Source organism: Zerene cesonia, chromosome 14 (assembly GCF_012273895.1).
Source record: "Zerene cesonia ecotype Mississippi chromosome 14, Zerene_cesonia_1.1, whole genome shotgun sequence".
Taxonomy (NCBI): Eukaryota; Metazoa; Arthropoda; class Insecta; order Lepidoptera; family Pieridae; genus Zerene; species Zerene cesonia.
Window position 1 is genome coordinate 973,612 of NC_052115.1, and position 19,552 is coordinate 993,163.

The 19,552-nt window shown below is 34.8% G+C and overlaps 4 protein-coding genes across 5 annotated transcripts; 2 read left to right on the forward strand and 2 right to left on the reverse strand.

Annotated features, from left to right (window-relative positions):
* Positions 1-4,450: 4,450 nt before the first annotated feature.
* On the reverse strand, positions 4,451-5,266 carry LOC119831757 (dolichyl-diphosphooligosaccharide--protein glycosyltransferase subunit 4). 2 transcript variants are annotated; one of them, XR_005287900.1, is made up of 3 exons: positions 5,135-5,266; positions 4,797-4,920; positions 4,458-4,531 (listed from the first exon to the last, which is right to left on the reverse strand). XR_005287900.1 is itself a non-coding variant. In XM_038355248.1 (2 exons), exon 1 carries the CDS (start codon positions 4,908-4,910, stop codon positions 4,806-4,808), a length of 105 nt encoding a protein of 34 aa, XP_038211176.1. In that variant the 5' UTR covers positions 4,911-4,920; the 3' UTR covers positions 4,451-4,531; positions 4,797-4,805. The 2 variants fall into 2 exon arrangements, 1 of the variants encoding a protein (XP_038211176.1); XM_038355248.1 differs by lacking the exon at positions 5,135-5,266 and having other exon boundaries at positions 4,451-4,531.
* Positions 5,267-5,489: 223 nt separating this feature from the next.
* Positions 5,490-7,945, forward strand: LOC119831980 (protein NEDD1). Its single transcript, XM_038355558.1, has 2 exons — positions 5,490-5,762; positions 6,083-7,945. The coding sequence occupies exons 1-2, from the start codon at positions 5,628-5,630 to the stop codon at positions 7,559-7,561; spliced, it is 1,614 nt and encodes a 537-aa protein (XP_038211486.1). The 5' UTR covers positions 5,490-5,627; the 3' UTR covers positions 7,562-7,945.
* A 499-nt stretch (positions 7,946-8,444) lies between these two features.
* LOC119832025 (nucleoporin SEH1) lies at positions 8,445-14,895 on the forward strand. Its single transcript, XM_038355610.1, has 9 exons — positions 8,445-8,655; positions 8,946-9,102; positions 9,331-9,484; positions 9,781-9,888; positions 10,332-10,439; positions 10,781-10,939; positions 11,196-11,356; positions 11,968-12,146; positions 14,718-14,895. Exons 1-8 carry the CDS (start codon positions 8,521-8,523, stop codon positions 12,108-12,110), a joined length of 1,125 nt encoding a protein of 374 aa, XP_038211538.1. The 5' UTR covers positions 8,445-8,520; the 3' UTR covers positions 12,111-12,146; positions 14,718-14,895.
* On the reverse strand, positions 12,632-19,352 carry LOC119831888 (serine/threonine-protein kinase MARK2-like). Its single transcript, XM_038355458.1, has 11 exons — positions 19,230-19,352; positions 18,465-18,593; positions 17,737-17,909; positions 16,799-16,857; positions 15,611-15,740; positions 15,145-15,314; positions 14,461-14,612; positions 13,541-14,154; positions 13,294-13,380; positions 13,013-13,073; positions 12,632-12,802 (listed from the first exon to the last, which is right to left on the reverse strand). Exons 1-11 carry the CDS (start codon positions 19,350-19,352, stop codon positions 12,725-12,727), a joined length of 1,776 nt encoding a protein of 591 aa, XP_038211386.1. The 3' UTR covers positions 12,632-12,724.
* Positions 19,353-19,552: the final 200 nt, after the last annotated feature.

The window sequence follows — 19,552 nt, forward strand, 5'->3', positions numbered from 1 at the left end:
AAAAAATGCTAAAAAAAGATCACGTGATTAATGGACAACCCCTAATGACGTAATGTTGAAAGAGTTTGAAATTTAATAAATAATTCGATTGCCGGTGTTTAGTATAAGCAGTAGCATGTACATAGAAATGTCACAACAACTGCAAGAAAACACTACAAACAACTTATAACAGTTTATAGAATACCGCCAATTACTTAAGTATTGAGGTTAAAAAAGGATTTGAAACTGGCAATTCCGTTTTAAAACTTCAAAATTGGGTGTTCCTCGTGTCGGCTGTATAATTTCCCACGAGACGGCTCACGAACCGCCAACTGCCATAAACATACCGCCAACGAGTATTAATAGGCTGTACGCTGGAGTCAACGACTTTTCTTTTATCTGTGGTATTAGTTGAACATGATTTATGGCGGGTTTTGGAACGCTAGCAGATTTGCGTGAGTTTTTTGTTTCACCTCAGTTTAGATTTTTAGCTCAATATGTAACGTTCCTATAGTGTTTATTATATTAATAAATATTATTATTATTAATAGTGAAATATCACCAAATTGTTACAATTTATTCGAAATTAATTAACACGACGTAATTTCAATTTCAATTAAGCAGTGGTGGCTCAGTGGTGAGGACCTCGGACTTCAAAAATCGATAAGTCGAGGTTCGAGACCGGGCGAGCGTGCAGGAAATAAATTGATTTTTCAATTTATCTGCACATGTGGATAGCATCACCACTGCTTAAAACGGTGAAGGAAAACATCGTGAGGAAACCGGCATGTCCAAGAATCAAAAGTTCGACGACATATGACATCTGCCAACCCGCACTTGGCCAGCGTGGTGGATTATGGCCTGAACCCTCATAGGAGGCCTGTGTCCCAGTAGTGGGAACGTGTATGGGCTGATGATGAATTTCAATTTGCTGATATGACAAAAATTACATTTATTTAATATGTATTGTGTCATACATTTTTCGCGCAATTACACGATTTAACTTTATCGTCATACATTAACAATCTTCATATTTTAATGCAACATTAACTTATATAACCATAGTTGGTTGAATATGAAAAACGGTAAGTACCTACTATCAAAATAGTCGAGATTCTACGTTTTTAAATTTCCTCGAGTTATTTAAATTCAAATAAACGTTTTCGTATATTTTTTAATTGCCTCATAATTATCTCCGTATAATTCAATACAGATAAGCAAGGATACATTCATCTAACGAAGAGCGCATTTAAAGTACTTGCAGTGCACGAATGAAAAGAAAGCGAATATCAAATATACAAGCTTTTAATTATTTCAATTTCCGGCCACTTCCCCCTAAAATGGGGAAACATTTTAATTTCTTTAATTCGCCAGCTTAAAAAACCGTCGCGAGACCGACATAGCGCTTGCAAAAAGATAATAAACAAGTCTTGGTCTTAATTAAAAGCCAGGGGAGCGTGCCCGAGTCATTATGGATACCAAAATGCAGCTAACAAAAATACTTGTATTGCCAGACGAAAAAATGGCGACCGCGGGCAAATATCACCGCTCTATAATTTTAAAATTTAAATAAAATCTCATAAAAGCGGGTGATGTATAACATAAAGTCAGCATGATTTCTGCATAACTTAACTTCTATCAAGAAAAACAACTTTTATTTAAACCATGAGGTATATATCAAGAAAAATTGAGATTTAGAGTTTTTACAGATTTACTAATTGCTGGCAGACCTGTGATTTTATTGTTTTATTGTTGGGCCTCAAACAATATTCTGACATATTTTACACAGACAAGTAAACCTACTTCGATGAGGAATAATGTTCGTAATTTCGTATGTCCTATCGTGTGAAATAAGTTTGAAGTAAATCTTATCCCAAGCAGTTCTATAAGCAATAAGGTGTATTCCACGGGTACCTACTAATGTTTTAAAAGAAACTAATGAAACATGACCATTTTAAAAATAACCTAATCCTAACACAAATGTGAACTACATTTGTGTAATTTAAGCAATATCAGTTTTTTTTTTGCAATATTCGTTATTTTTAATTAATTACACTTTATTAAAAACTAGCTAATTCACAATTTATTAAAAACTAGTTTTCCGCCCGCGGCTTCGCCCGCGTGGAATTCGGTTATATCGCTTTCATCTCCTTCTACCATTTTTTCGCGATAAAAATTATCCTATGTCCTTTCCCAGTTCTACCTTCATACCAAATTACAAAAAATGGTTCAGTGGTTTAGGCGTGAAAGCGTAACAGGCAGACAGACAGACAGACAGAGTTATTCGCATTATATTAGTAGGGATATATTATTCGATAGGTTATTCGCATAATATTAGTAGTGATTATTTGATGATTTGATAATTATTATATTAAAGAATACACTTCAAAATTTTCTTCTAAATATCTGTAACGTACAGAATTCGACCTGTTGTGTTGTATTTTATTATGTATAGTCATAGTACTATTTAAATTTTGAATGCCAGTTACATTTATTGAAGGTAATTTGTTTAATCCATATGGTATCGGTATTCCAAAATATAATTGCTAGATTAAACTTCGTAAAACGTTGTAGAAAAAACTTCTGTTTTTGCATTTGTTTGTAATGTTGTTACACAATTCAAAAACTCTTTCACCATTTAAAAGCTGCACCTTCAATGAATGACATCCTACTTCCTACTAATATTATAAATGCGAAAGTTTGCAAGGATGTGTGTGCGTTTGTTGCTCTTTCACGAAAAACTACTGAACCCATTGTAATGAAATTTGGTAAAAAGTGAAAAGCAACTTTTTATCCCGATATTCCTTCGTGATACGGACTGACGCGGGTGAAACCGCGGAGCGCAGCTAGTAGGCTACATTTGTTCCACGGGCAAAGCCCGACGGACATCTTAACGCTAATAAATTCGTGTCTGTACTATTACAAACGCTATGGTGACACTGAAGGCACAGATTCTTGAACAAATAATTCCTATCTTGGATGTCTATGTAATTAACTTATACTGAACATGTGCTGATAAATAATTTAATATTGAGGAACCTTACGACTTTAAAAGTATTATTTATTTGAGTAACAGCATTTAAACTCCTCTCAAAAAACGTATTCGATCTTTGCAATACATCACTGTTTTTTCTTAGTATTACAAATGATCTAGGCTGCCGATAATCGCTCCCTACGGCGAAATAAAAGTATCCAAGCGATAAATTACACCCAATGACAATAATGGCAGTAATAAAAAGCAATCTTTCCAAGTAGCTCTATCCTTGTCCGTTAAATTTCAAGCTACTGTTCCCGCCAAAAATCCACAAGTTTGCATAAACTATGAATGACTGATAGAATGGAAGTTTTAAGCGTGTAAATATTTACTAATTCAATAGGACTGCGTTGAACCAATATTGGTTAGATTATCGCGTCATATCGTTCTTAACTTTAAATATGACAAAGAAGTCAACCTTTATTGAACTTGTAAGAGCATTTCCTTTCAAAGAATAGCAGGCGGGATCACTGGTGGCCGAGAAGCTAGGCATTGCTATGGTTTGGCACAATGACACAGGTTCGGATCCCACCCGGTGATCAAATGATTTCTGTTCTACATATAAAAATTGTATATAATTAGATATGTCGGCAATAATATACTCTATCTAAGTATACCTATATAGGTAGTTACTTTTGAAAAGAAACTAAATATAAAAACATACACATCGTACTATCTTTTTCATCGTTTACAGTTCAAATGTAGTAGCTAGGGCATAATCTGTGGTTCAGACTATCAAAAACCAATAAAAATGAAAAAATTAAATGATATATTCGGTATCGAGTTACACACGTAGTAAATTTGTAAATTCAAAACTAATTCAGAATGCCGAAAGCATTCACTCGTATCTTGAATAGAACGCTCAAGCGTTCAATATCAATTTTGTAATGTTTGTGATTTTTTTATCTGTAATTTATATAATATTTTTGCAATTTTGTTTTCTTTATATATTTTAAATATGATCACATTTTTGAAGACTTCCTCTCCAACGCATGACTACTAGCGCCGCAGTGTAATTAAAAAGAACTAAATTTTAATCTTGCGATTCAGTTCTCTGCTAAAAACTAACAAAAATGTACGTTATATATAGAAATATTTATATACGCATAGTAATCAATGTATACATCAAAATGTATCCCTATTCCCCTGGTCATGCTATCATCAATCACGATTACAAAAATTTTATCACAATTAGAATGCTGCAATAAATTACATAGACTATATTTGTACCACAATAGAAACCGGAGCGAAAAGCTAGTAACATAATAAATATGATGAAAAATAAGTCTCATAGGGTTATTACGCCATGGTTTTTAACTAGTTTTATAACTTCATGAGCACATGTTAAGGAGTTTTTATAGAAATCTATATCCCAATTTAGCCCATTATTGCCTCTTTGGCCCCCGAAGATCACATGTATCAAATAAAACAAAGTAGTTTAGAAACTTAATTTATTTACATTCTTAAATACGTTGCGGGTAAATTAATAATGAATTGATACTGCAGATCGCCGTATGCCTGAAACAGAGAAATGTAGTTGAATTCGATTTGATATAAAAGAATGTTTCATATTCAATTTTTTTTATATATAAATATCTCTGTGATATTTTAAAAAATTGCAACAATTAATTGATTTATGTTTACAGTATCTAAAAGTATAAACATACAGCACTATTATACTTTTCATTCAATTAAATACATTTTTTTCAATAAAAAGTTTAATAAACAATTTTAGACATTATATGTCTTAAAATATAAAAAAGGTTGGAGAACGATCACTTACTTAATTTATTTACTTGCTGCTGTTTGCATTGATATAGTGATATAGGATAACAAGTAGAAATATGGATACACCTAGGATGTTCGAGAAAACTGCCAGCTGAATGTCGGTAATCATGGTGTGTTATCTAAAATCATATAAAAAACAGCTTACACTCGTATAGTATTCGTGAGAATACAAGAAGGTCCAATAATAAAGTATAATTAGTAGAGGGTTATAAAATGCCGCTCATTAAAGTAAATAATCATTTAAGGTACACCAAACTTTTCAATAAATTTAACAAACAATATTAAATAATGCATTTCAATTAAATCTAACGAATAAAGGTTAAAACTATTTACCTTTTCTTTAAATTTGGGACACGTCACACAAAACAACAGAGTTTACGGCGGATTACAATTTACAAATTACAATTGATAGTGACAACTGACAAATGTGAAATGACAATTGATATCGTATATTTTATATTCTGTGCTAAAGATTAGCCGGACCGGTCGTACTGTGTGTGATTGCTTAAAACTGATTCGCTCGTGTTCAAGAAAAGAAATAAATTACATTTCTTGAAATAAAGAAAAGATGGTTACTACTTAGTAATGTTAAAAAATTATAACAAGATGCAGTATATAATGCATGTTTATTTGTTACTTGAAAGACGACAGGAACCATAGATTATACACTTATATACTGACAGGAACTGTCAAAATTAAACGTCTTGTCGCTGTCGTCGTTTATAAAATGAAATAACATTAAAAATTGTATATAAGTCGTTACCTTTAGGTCATAATAGTTAAGAAAAAACAAATAGCTCCATGGTCTAATAAGCATAAGAATAAAATGTATTTATCGTCAGCGAGTTCGCAACTTTTGCTATATGATGCAAACAGTTATGATTTGAAAAAGACCTACAAATGTTATGACGGTGTTCTGCGAGATGTTTCTTGGAGTGACGATAGTAAATATTTATTACAGGTAATTTTAGATCTCACTGGTTAAAATCAATTACATAACATGTCGTATCTAAATCTACTAAAAAAATCAACATTCCTGTAAAAAGTATCAGTGATATTTAATGAACAATTATCTGCATTCATCAAACGTTTTTAGTTTGTAAATGTTCCACAATATCATCTAAATATATAGAATTCCAAATCAGAACTAGTTTCATTTCTCTGCTTTTTTTTATTATTTTGTTTTTGAATGTCAAGCTATATTAATCTCTGTGAATGGTGCAAACAATACTATCGATTGTGATATTATAACAAGACCTGATTTTATGTTTTTTATTTTAGGTAAACTACAAAGGCCTTATAGAAATACTCACACCCGCTGAGCATGAAATCCGTAGCTTACAACATATACCAGTCAAAGATTCTTGGTCAGCAAGTTTCCACAGAGATGGTCACCACAATGTGGCTATTGGTACAAAGAATGGTGAAGTCATGATATGGGATACAAAATATAAAGGGGTTATAAAAGCTTTTCCTACCCCACCCACTCCGTCTTGTGTCAACATTATAAGTTATAACTCTAAAAATACAAGTCTTGCTGCATCTATGCAAAACGGAGACACAGTTATTTATGGCCTTGTTTCCAATATACCTGTATGTACTGTAAAACTAAATTGCTCTAGAAGTATATCTGCTATGAAGTTCCATCATGAGTCTAGGTCTTCATTAGGTCTGGCCACCGACGAAGGTCATGTTATATTAAGAGATATAACTACAAATAAGGATAAAGCACTCTTTGAGAACATACATGCATCTCCTGTCAGTGATTTTACATTTTCTCCCATAAATAGGGATGTCATGCTCTCATCTGGATATGATAAAATGATGCATGTCTATGATACTAGACTACAAAACGTAGTGTCCACAATAAAAACGTCTTATGCACTTACATCGCTGGCGATAAATACTGAAAACTATGTTGCTCTCGGAACAAAGAATGGCCATGTTATTATTTATGATTTGAGAGATCTGACAATGCCATTTAAAATATTGAAAGGACATGAAGAAGAAGTAAGAAGAGTTGCCTTCCAACCACACAGAAAAAAAACATTGTCTACTGATTTGAGCATCAATGAAAGAGTGGAATGCAATAGTCCCATGAAAGTGCAGTCTCCTGTTCGTAGTCGGAATTCTGATTTGTTTTATGTTAATAACACTCCTCCCAAGGGCAGTCTTGATGTTCCAGGAGGTGAGGTGAGGAGGTCTAACAGTGAAAATAAAGCTGATTCCTTTCTTGTTATGATGGGTTTGGATGATAAATCAAATGTTGATTTCGAGGATGAATTCAACAAATCGCCTGAAAACTTCAGGAAGAGTGATAAAATTGAGTCAAGATATCGTCAACTAGATGCTGAGAAGAATATAAACAAAGCTTCCACACCATTGAGCAGTAGAGGTATGGACAACATTGTTTTTCCATCACCCTTAGTCATTAATGGTGTTCCAGACGATGGAAGAACCTCCAATACAAACATAAAGCAAGTTAGCAATGTACAAACTGTAGCTATAGATAATAAGACTGTTGATGAGCTAAAGGATTTCATTAAGTTGTCACTATCATATGTTGCTGACGATAATAGACGGTATTTTCTCAACACTATGATGGAATTAACAAAGCAAAAGCTCTATCTTGAAAAGCAGTTGGCCAATATGAGCAATCAAATAGAAACATTAGTTCAAAACCAAAATGCGCTAATTGAGGCAAACAGAAAGCTTGTCCTACAGGTTGATCAGTTGAAATCTGATCAAAACTCATTTTAAGTGTAATGCAAAAAATCAAATTTTCAAAAAGGGTCTCAAGTTAGACTAAAATGTTGTTATGAATCTCTTTAATATTTTTTTAAGAATTGTACCTATCCAATGAATTGCCAGAAAATTATTGCCCCAAGTGATTATAGTATTTATAGCATTGAAAATAAACTTACTAGAGAAATTCATATATTAATTAATGCACCTCAAATATACCTTTATAATAATTTTTTCATCTAATAAATGATTTTTTTACAATTGTGATGACAGTTACATTATGCATAATTAATATTTACTTTAGCTTGTGCCATTTTTAAATTTATTTAAGTACTGGAATGTTATCTGCAAGCTGTGAAATTGCATTTGTATTATTAGACCAATAAAAATATGTAAGCATGTTAATTATTTTTTTGTTAAACCTGGAATATTTCCTAACGAAGACACGATAAAATCTTCCACTTGAATAGACAAAACATACCTATTCCTTCACTTCAAAAGATATGTGATGAACTGGTTAAAATGAATCCATTTTCTATCACCATGTCAACAACCATAATATATGAATTTCTGAATTGCATCAAAATATGAATATTAATCTTACAGCAACCGTTGATTTTATTATTTTGCTTATTTATCTTCACTGAATATCTAAACAATTATTGATTTGAGTATAAAAAATCTCACTTGTCTGAATATAAAAACCGGTTATCTACGAATTTAGTACAGCCGCCGTTTAGTTGCGATATTCTTGATTTTTTTACGGTGGGTACATAAAGAAAGTTAAAAGATAAATAATAAAGTAAATAGCAATATAATTTTATTAACTCGTTCAGTTTTATTTTGTTACATACATAGCAAAATAGTTTCAATATTAAATTGCAACACTGGTCTCTAATTGTCATAATCATATGTCATTATCGGTGAATTTTTGAATTCGTTTATTAGGTAGTTTATAATTTTAAGTTGTAAAAATGGGTGAAATGGGTGTAAATAACTTATTTGAATCGCAGACAATTATTGCCGATCATAAAGATTTAATACATGATGTTGCATATGACTTCTACGGAGAAAGAATGGCGACTTGCTCCAGCGACCAATACGTAAAGGTAGGTTATGTTGTTATTTTGTTATTTATATTTAACAATCTATCAACACTCGCTAAAACAAAGATGTATTAAAAGATGAAAATGGACTATATCAACCAAATATATAAGTAATACATCAAGAATATCTCAACGTTAATTTTAAACATTTCGCCCATTTGAAATTGCGGAAGTTTAACATTAATTCTTGCTGGGATAATTAAAATACTTCTTAATTCTAAAATAGCATTCTTTTTTTTAAATCTTTCAAGTACAACAGTTAAATTAATTGATTAATTTATGGTGTGTGTTAGGTATGGGACTCAGATGGCGAAGGTGGATGGAAACTTACAGCGAGCTGGAAAGCCCATCACGGATCAGTGTGGAAGGTTACTTGGGCCCACCCGGAGTTTGGACAAGTGTTGGCCACATGCTCCTTTGATAGAACTGCAGCAATATGGGAAGAAGTTGGTATGCTTTCACATTTCTACTCCTTCAAGTAATATAAAACTCCAATGATTAGAAAAATACTTTGAGTTTGAGCTTTGAATTGTCGAAGTACAATTTAATAATAATCACAGGTTTTAAAATAGTTAAGAGCCAGTAAGAAATTATTGAAATCATATTGATATCACAAAAATTATTTTAAAATAATAATTATGGCAGCAATGTATCATGTGTTATAACAATTCTTTAAAGGTGACACAACAGCAACTGGTGCAGAAAAAGGTCTCCGCACATGGGTGAAAAGGTCGAACCTTGTTGACTCCAGAACATCAGTGACAGATGTCAAGTTTGGACCAAAACATTTAGGGTTGCAACTAGTCACATGTTCGGCAGATGGTATTATTAGGTGATTTCAATTGTTCTAGACTAGTTAATGGTTAATTAAACACTATTTATTTAAAACTAAGTTAAAAGTTCAAGCAAATAAGCTTTTTTATGCTGAAACAAAAAAATTGGGTTAGATTTCATAAATGATGTATTATGAACTCTAATTTGGACACAATTCTCTGAATTTCAGATAAATTATAAGTGAACACAATATATATAACATACTATACATATATAATTTTAAACTATACATATATAATTTTAAAATATACGATAATTATGAATATATTAATTTAAAAATCAATACAATTGCAGAATATATGAAGCACCAGATGTAATGAATTTAGCACAGTGGACCTTACAACATGAAATACCCACAAAAGTGTCCATCAGCTGTCTCTCCTGGAATCCTTCTCTGTCAAGGTAAAATATTTACATATTACCTGTACATGCTAGCTACAGTGAAGTTTCAGAGCAACTTAGTAGTTGAAACTTTACCAAAAACTGTTATGCAATTGGGGTCTTCAAGAAAATTGTGTATATATAAGTCAAAGGCTGGCAAAGCACTAGTGTTATAAGTGTTTATAGATAGTGGTGACCTGCTCTTTTGCTTGATCTGCCATCAAAAAATAAAAAACCGAAAAATATAATGGCTAATTTAACCATTTTTTTTTTCTTGTAAGTACTATTTGAATAGAATGTAACTTACATTTGTATATTGTCCAATATGCAACATACAAATGTATGGGAACACATTACCCCCATTGTCGTTTGAAGTGAATAGATGAAAGTGATATCAGTCCTATATTTGTTCTCTTATAAAAATGTTATTTTATTGTTTACAATAATAGAATTTTTATTTGCAGAGTTAATTCAAACCCGCCAATGCTAGCCGTTGGCAGCGACGAGCCAAATGTCGCAAACGCAAGCTCACAAAGTGACAAAACTTGCAATGGAAAAGTTTTTATATACGAGTAAGTTTTTCTTCATTCGCAAAAACTTCATAAACATAGTTCATTTAGAAAAAAATTTCGAAACATTCTAGGTTTTTTTTGTTGTAATATATCTTTTCAATAGTGTGTGTGTATGTGTGAGTATTACAAAAATTAAAAAAAAATCCGTGGTTCAAATTTTCGTCCCCTATTTTATTCCCATGGGGAGAGAATTTTCGAAATCCTGTCTTGCCAGATGCCTATATCATCTGAATGCCTTGAAATTTGAATCCAGTACTTTGCGCTATTTGCTGATGCACCAGTCAGTCAGTCAGTCACGATTCCGCTATATTTACTTTAATAAAATATACAATTTCTCACAGATACAGCGAAGCCTCTCGCCGCTGGACGCGCACCGAGTGTCTCTCGTCAGTTGTAGAGCCCGTGAACGATTTAGCCTTCGCGCCCAACCTCGGCCGCTCCTTCCATTTGCTAGCTGTTGCTACTAAGGACGTCCGCATTATAAAAATAGAACCACTGCCGTGAGTTTTCATTGCATTTATATGTTATCTGTATATTTATTAATGACAAGTATAAGTAAGAGTATGCACCTAATGTACGTATTTGAGAGAGATTTTTGACAAAAATATGGTGTTTTTGTAATATGATAAATTTTTATCCCAATTGAAAACAAATTTTCAATTGGGATAAAATATATGGAAGAATTATTACCTTACTGCTTGCTACACCTAACGTGTGACGTAATTTATGAATAACGAATGTATTCTCTAATTTCAGAGAGTCATCGAGCAATGGCAACGGGTGTGGTGTTCGATTCCGGAGCGAAGTGCTGGCCGCGTTCGAGGACCACAACTCGTGCGTGTGGCGCGTCTCCTGGAACGTCACAGGCACGCTCTTGGCCTCGTCTGGGGACGACTGTTGCGTGCGACTTTGGAAAAGTAAAAAAAAATCGGATTTTTACGCTTTTTGTCTAAGTGACCATGACACATAGTAACGTGTCATAGTTACTTAGTAGGAACAGTGATGATGTATCTCCATTTAGGAAAAAAATATAGTAAATAGAATTTAGCGCTGACTTCCTATCAGTGATCTTGTTTGTGTTGTTGATCAAAACGTAAGTGCTATAAATAGTATAGATAAAAAAAAAATAAGCATAGTAAAAAAAGGCTAAAAGTACTCTTTAATGATAGAACCAATTAAACTGTTTCATTTGCTACACAGCTACATAGTATATGTGTTCCATTATACACACGCAAATTATTTAATCCTGGCGATTCTAATTAGAATAATTTGATAGACTCGTTAAATTATTGAATTATCACCGATTTTTTATAAGCGTACAGTTTAAATAGAATCTATCCATTTAAAGTGTGTCAAAATTCAGTCTAATTGACTGTTAACGACTTATTTTAGACTTTTTGTGCGTCCCCACCGGTATTCGAACCTCTCATTTCTTTCTTCGACTCGATTTTGACCCACTTTTAATGGAGAGATTCAATTAAAACTTATATATAGATAAGAGCGTGTTAAATGCAATGCATTGTTGCAGTGCAATACCTGAACCAGTGGCGCTGCGTGGCCGTGTTCAAGAGCTCGGCGGGCGGCGGCGAGTCGCCCGCGCGCGCGCGCCCGCGCACCACCTACACGCGCCTCGCCGCCATCACCAACCCCACGCACATGCCGCACCACTGACGCCGCAACACTGACGCCGCCCCGCCCCGCATATTCGTGAGTTCGCGTCTCACCGCTGTAGAGACGCATTTCTGAATCGCGCTAGCGATTTTTTCGCTACAGAGCATATATACAACTTCCACCCCCCTTATGCTCCCATTGGGGATTGTACCCACCACTGGCCACGCCCACCCCCACTCCATTCTTAAGTTTATGGCTTACCCCACCAATTTCTATTGGTGAGAGCTCGGTTAAAGTTATATGATAGTAGTACAGTTTAGCATTAAATATGTTTATAGCTCAAAGTAATGCCTTACAGCTGTGCCGTACTCGGCCATGCAAATATAATGCGATGAATACATCCTTGAAACCGGATATATACAGAGAAAAATGATTTTATTCATGTATAGGTTCTTATGCTTTACACGGTACTGTAACAAGTTGTAGATGTTTAAACAAATAATAAAATACTTAGTCACGTCATCACTCTTATTATTTACCAATTCAAATTTCGAATCAAGGATATTTTTCAAATTTATTCGCTTAAAATTACATACAAATTAACACAAAGATTTGAGTAAAAATCTTAAAAAATAAGCTCATCGAAAAGTTAAGTTTGCATGTAGTATAAAACGTCATTTAATCGGTGCTGTCCGTCTGAGACGCTGCGTATATGACTCCTTGGCGATAGGTCTATTTGAGTACCAACCCACCTGCAATTTAAATATATATGAATTTTAAATCAGACCAAACTTCTGATTAAAATAAATAAAAATACACAAATATACATAATGAAATGAAGACAAGAGTACAAGTCCTTAAATCTAGACCAATCTATCAAAATACTTTTTTTAAACATCGTCTATTTTTAATCAGCTACTAAGAAAGATAATCGATATAAAATTGTATAATAGTACACTCACAGGCATCGCTCTCTCGCTCTTGCATTGACTGTTTGATGACGAATGAGGGCTCACAATGTTCCTGAAACAATTGATTTTTATTAAGATATACTAACATAAATGCATAGATATTTAGAAATTCAAAGATTTGAAGAAATAATAAATGTAGGTGTATAAACTGTTTGTTGAAAAAATCCGAAAAATAAATGCACCAGCAATTCGAAGAAAGATTCAATCTTTCTTAATCACAATTATAATTATTTCTGAAATCGCTGAAAAAATTAGTGAATATCTCTACTAACCCCAAAGAAGCCCGCTTAATGGTTGTTGCGTTGCTCTGTATCAATATTCTCGGCGCCTGCGTTCTCGTCACACCACTCGCTCGCCAGCTGTAAATATAACTGTTTAATCACATCGTTTTTCTACTTTTTATTACTAATGCATTTTTGTTTCGTTCAAGATTTTTCATACACGGAAATCAACATTTAAATTCGAATAGATTTAAAATCAAACATAAAAGCACATCTGAAATCGAAGTGCAGTGGTTACCTTGGCAACCCATCCCCACCGCGCCTATAAAACTCCGATCGTTTAACATCGCTGACTTTATTCGGACAACTATTCAGCCTCACTTCCTCGTCTTTCCGCACTGGTGGTTTCAACTCCTTCCTATTCTTCTTATCGTTCAAATCTGGGTTGGAATGCTCGTTGATGCTCGGCAACCTGCGGTCCAAACCATCTCCATTCTCATACACCCTGAAAACTGGCTTCCTGAGTCCTAAAACGCTCAAGGGTCGAGACATTTTGCTGGTCTGTCTGTCCGTTTCGCCAGTTTTCAAAACTGAAGCTTCGGAACACTGTTTAGTCTGAGTAATCCGTTGGTTTTCGAATTGCCTCGACTGGACAAACTTGGCAATGCTAGAAACTGAGTGGGAAATTGGCGTGTCGATTTCATATTTTGCGTGATATTCGGGGGGTGATACGGGTCTTGGTTCCTGGGTACTGGAGGACCAGAGCAGGTCTGGGCCAGATGCTGCTTGCATTTGGTGGAGGTGCGTCTTGATGTTATAAATGCCGGCTGTAGCGCCAAAAGGCTCCGCTTTTATCTGAGCTACAATGTCCAGAAATGACTGGCCGCATAGTTCAGATATTTGTCGGTATATCTGAAAATGTAATAGAAATGTAAATTTGTGATTATTGTTAATTTGTTGTTTCCTTTATTCAGCTTAGATTTTATCGTATATCTTAGTGTATTAATTAGCTGCATTGCCCGCTTCAACGTACATCTTACAACGACTTCACAGTTATTATCTTTAACATATTTAAATTAACTGTGTCAAATTGTATTTACAAGAAAACTTTTAGCACTAACTCAACTATACTTCAAAATATCGGATTTGCTCTAGACTTTCTGCTATCAGAATTCTTTCAATATTTCTTATTTAAAAGAACAAAAACTTCCGACAAACCTCTCTATTAGCTTTACTATCCGGAGCGGCCAGTGGGTGTGTCTTCATCCGCATGCCGGGTCGCTTCACCCAGCGGTGTCTCGCCGCCTCCTCTATCTTCATGCGAAGCTCCACTTTTGGCTCCAAAAGCTGTTGGATGAACATCTTGCACTCTATAAGAAAATGGTCCTTCGAGCCGGATTGTCTTGCTTTTCTTTTAATTAACCTTTAATTAAACTTTTGCGAAAGGTATCTTATGATTTGTTTTTATGTTTCAGAAATGCTGAGCAAGGGAAATCACATAGCATTCGAAGCTACAAACAATTTGCATTGCTATAAAATACATAAGAGCCTAATGTGAAGTTAGATCAACATAGAACTGTGTAAGTGTAAAACATGAAACTAAACCATTTCCATTTAATTGTAAACTTTTTTATCAATAAATTAAATAAATTGTAAATAAATAACCTTTTCTTTTATTTGCTCAATTCGGATATATCAGTGACCGTTATTAAAATCAATGCTATACAACACTCACAGTATTCATGCAACGCATTACAAATTTAAGACTTTTTAAACTACCTTAAGATTCACACAAATGTCACATACTGGGGTTTTTGTATCTTCTACTCAATATATAAATCAATATCTGCTTACCATATCTTCTCTACCACCTATCGAAAAAAATCAACCATATCACCATACCCGTAGACACGCATGTAAGTGCGGCGCGTTGCTTCCTACTGAAGCCGCGAGCGATAGCGGCGCGCAGGTGCGGGCGCGAGCTGTGCGCGCCGCCCGCCCCGCCCGCCGCGCCCTCCCCCTCGCCCGCGAACGGCAACCCGCCCGTCACCATGCCGTACACTATCACACCGCTGGAATCAAATATAACAAGTCGGCTAGTTTCAGCCGATACCTAACAATGAAAAAAAAATTTTGAATTATAACTACATATTTCTATATAAGATTTAAATATGAATCAGGAATGAAGCTAAACTGCACACTAATAAATTTGCTATCAGTATTTGTCTATAGGATCCAAAAGTGCCATAAAGTGATTCAGAGAAGTCAAACAAATTTCAAAGCAACTACTAATATAAAGTATTCTCTTTAATCGCCGTATTGTAGTAGGCTGATGATGATATTCAAACTGATGAAACGCATTACGCACATGCTCCACAAGTCAACCTCCGGCCCGTAGCGGCGTCCGTCCACAAACAACTCGGGCGCCGCGTACTCGAGCGAGCCGCACGGCGTACGCAGCGCGCCGCCCGCGCACCACACGTTCGATAGACCGAAATCTAATTTTTTGTTCAAATTTTACGAGACTATAATATACATCCTTCCTACTAATTTTATAAATGCGAAAGTTTGTAAGGATGTGTGTGTGTTTGTTGCTCTTTCACGCAAAAACTACTGAACCGATTGCAATGAAATTTGGTACGTAGACAGCTGGACAACTGGAATAACTAATAAAATAACTAAAATATCGGGATAATAAGTAAGGCCTATATGCCACTTACTATCCCGATATTCCTACGGGATACGGACTTACGCGGGTAAAACGGCGGTGCGCAGCTAGTTTCAAAAATAAAGACTGAATGGATTTTAAACGTGATTTAATAAAAACGAGTCTCCCCGTGACCACGCTTGCTGTAAAATGTTTGAAACGTCGGATTAAATAATATAATGAATAAATCGCGTTTAAAATCCGTTAAAAAAATCTTTTATTTCAAATCTGTTTTATGTTCTTTTTCGTGATTTCTTTTCGATGGGTACATTGAGACTACAGTTAATATAGATTCGTGTGATATGTTAGACAGTAGCATTAACACGCATTAAGTACCTACACTTTAAATAGGTAGTGAATACTGATTTGTAATGCATATCCGCATTAAGTACTTAAATTTAGTTTTATACAGGGATCTTTTCTTTTCAAGGTTTAAATACTGAACTGTCTATAATTTTGAAATACCCATCTAATGAGCCAACCTTTTTATGCTATAAAATCTATATATATACTAGCTGCGCCCCGCGGTTTCACCCGCGTAAGTCCGTATCCCGTAGGAATATCGGGATAAAAAATAGATGTTGGCCGATTCTCAGACCTACCCAATATGCTTACCAAATTTCAGAGGAATCGGTCAAGCCGTTTCGGAGGAGTATGGCAACGAAAACTGTGACACGAGAATTTTATATATATCTTAATATATAAAATTCTCGTGTCAAGTAATATAATAAAGTGATGTATTTGCCGCGTAATTTTTTCAATTTATTTAAAGTACAAAGCCAGTGGACATAAAAAAATAACATCACATGATATTTTTCAGGCTGTAGTAAGCTAAGTTAGAATACTTACCAACAATTTTAATAAACTGCTTGGTGCTGTCCAGCATTATGTTCTCCATCTTCAAATCACTACAAACATTCTATAATCACCTTGATGCAAGAAGCATCAGCTTATTTGAAACAATACATGTAAATGCTATGAAAACAGTTTACGCTTAGACAATTCATGATAAGTAATAAAACTTTGTATCCATTTGTAATCGAGTTATTCCTGAGATTAGCGCGGTCAAACACGATGAAAACGCTATGAAGAAAGAAGAGATACAGATTCCATACAAAATTAAATAAAATATGAACAATACACTTATTCCATAGCTATCTTATTTAAGTGAGATAGATTCTTTTTTGAATTTTTAACAAATTAAAAAAATGTACCTACTACTCGATCAGCTATAGAAAGAGATTAAAAATGGCGGCTCTACTATTTGCCTCTCACTCACTTAATACTTCCATCTACACTCACACATATATACTTAAAAATCAGTTTGACAGCTGAGCGAAACCATTTTAGATCCCCTTCCTTATCAACCGAGCAGTATTCCACCAATTATCTCTGAAATTAGTTTATAATAGTGATGACATTCCAGAGATCACTTTCAACTTGCGTAATATTTAACAACTAGCGGTCCGCCCCGGTTTCTCCCTTGGTAAATATATAGCCTATAGCCTTCCTCAACAAATGGACTAAAATATCTAATACTGAAAGAATTTTTCAAATCGGACCAGTAGTTTCTGAGATAAGTGCGTTCAAACGAGCAAACAAACAAACAAACTCTTCAGCTTTATAATACCAGTATAGATTAAAATTTAGAAAGGTAGCAATAAAACACACAGCACTTGAAGTAGTCACCAAAAACAAACCAACGTGTACAGTAAAATTTTTCGCCATTTCAAAGATAAGATGGTTACACTGTATATAGCTATGTATATACTGTATACAGCCCGTACCGATGCACGACGCCCCTGCAGTGCATGTGGCGCACGGCGGACACGAGCTGCGCGGCGAGCGCGCGCGCACGCGGCTCGGGCAGGCCGCGCGCCGCGCCGCGCGCCGCCAGCACGTGCGAGCACAGGTCCCCACCGCCCGCCGCCTCCATCACCACGTAGAGCCGCGGCCCGTGCTGCATTTTTTTTAAGCTATTACATAGCTTTTATCATGGGCTTTGAGCGCGGCGACCGAATGAAGAAATTCCGTAACGAAAATTAACCTAACCTCACTCTGAGCGGCAGAGCAGTGCGGTGTTGAAAGCCGTGCATCGTCTAACGTCGTTTCAGCTCGGCTTTTCCGCAACAGTCCCCGTTATTCTCAAAACACGTTACTAGCTTTGCGATTATAGTAGCTTAACCGATTTCACTAGCCCACACACACACAGCTTTTACTTGCCCAACTGATGGGGTTATCACCCCGCCCAACCCACCATCTTCATCACTACGTGCTGTAACCCCGGAACCACATAGCTTTGCCTGTCCTAATTATTTCATGCACAATCAGTAGATTTCAGTAATATGACTAGTCGCAAAACTATAATTGATCCCACTTTATTCAGTAGCCCTACTCAAACTCAAATTCATAGCACGTTTGAATCGTCATATTATAGTTTAACCATTTTATGATTTACTGATTCGATCTGGACTTCTAATTAAGTATAAAAGGACAAGGCACATAAGACTTATACCATCATGGTCTCGTATAAAGCAGCAATGCACGGATGGCGCAACTTGGCCATAACTCGGGGCTCGCGATGTAAATTACGTCTGGCATAGTCTTCCTTAATGCAGGTCAAATCTATTATTTTTATTGCCACCTGAAAAGTAAGTTTATTTCACTGTTTCTTTACCTAATATTATGTACCTCCACATTAGAATTTAAATAATCCGAGCTCGATAGTTTTTATTGTAATCAACCTCTCGGCAGTTATAAACACAGGACTAGAAATTCTAGCACTACTGTAGCGTGGAGTGTTTTATGAATGATTATGAGAAATTGAAAAGTTAAGAAAAAGGTGCTGGACTAGCGGAAACAAAACAATTTCTTAGTAAATAATTAATCTCGAAGGTTACGATTTACATATTTTTTTAATATACGTTGATACACTATTGTAGATATTTCATTTATAATTATACAAAAATGTACAGAATTTTTACTATTGGTATTTTTGGGTGTTGGTAGTTTTACTGCTAATTTTTCTATTTATTATACCACCTATTTATAATTTATAAATATAAAAATCGATAGCTGGTAATGTTTATCTTGTAAGTGTTGAGAACGCTGATTCTAGCCGGTCCGATTTAGCTGAGTTTGATTTTGAAATGTTTGTCAAAGTCGGGAGTGAACTACCGAGGGAAAGCTTAATAATGAGAATCTATAAAAATTAATAACAGAAAATATTTTTCACAATATTGTTTTGCAAATTTTAAAATAAGATAAGCTTTAAAATAACCTTTTTTCCAATTATTCGGTGCGTTGCCTCCTCAACTTTCGCAAAATGACCTTTTCCAAGAACTTTACCAGTCATTAAATAATTGCCGACGCTGTAAACTTGCCCTTTTCGTGTTAAAGCCATCACATTTAATTTCTAAACCATACATACATGCTGTTGGCGCGAATTTTTGAAAATACACAACAATACAATAATGATACAACTTTGACCAACATGTCAGTTACAATCGTTTGTTTGCGACTTTGAAATTGGAACGGTATGAGACAACAATGTGACATTAAGCGCTACTATTTTTATCATACCTAGTACATAATGTGCCAGTG

Bases quoted from the DNA above. Each gene is read 5' to 3' on its own strand.
- LOC119831757 (XM_038355248.1), bottom strand. From the start codon at position 4,910: ATGATTACCGACATTCAGCTGGCAGTTTTCTCGAACATCCTAGGTGTA.
- LOC119831980 (XM_038355558.1), top strand. From the start codon at position 5,628: ATGTATTTATCGTCAGCGAGTTCGCAACTTTTGCTATATGATGCAAAC. The intron at 5,763-6,082 runs GTAATTTTAGAT...TTTTTATTTTAG, and splicing joins ATAGTAAATATTTATTACAG to GTAAACTACAAAGGCCTTAT.
- LOC119832025 (XM_038355610.1), top strand. From the start codon at position 8,521: ATGGGTGAAATGGGTGTAAATAACTTATTTGAATCGCAGACAATTATT. The intron at 9,485-9,780 runs GTGATTTCAATT...ATACAATTGCAG, and splicing joins TCGGCAGATGGTATTATTAG to AATATATGAAGCACCAGATG. The intron at 9,889-10,331 runs GTAAAATATTTA...TTTTATTTGCAG, and splicing joins TGGAATCCTTCTCTGTCAAG to AGTTAATTCAAACCCGCCAA.
- LOC119831888 (XM_038355458.1), bottom strand. From the start codon at position 19,352: ATGGCTTTAACACGAAAAGGGCAAGTTTACAGCGTCGGCAATTATTTA. The intron at 15,315-15,610 runs GTGCGTAATGCG...ATTTGATTCCAG, and splicing joins GAGGTTGACTTGTGGAGCAT to CGGTGTGATAGTGTACGGCA. The intron at 12,803-13,012 runs GTGAGTGTACTA...TTTAAATTGCAG, and splicing joins AGAGCGAGAGAGCGATGCCT to GTGGGTTGGTACTCAAATAG.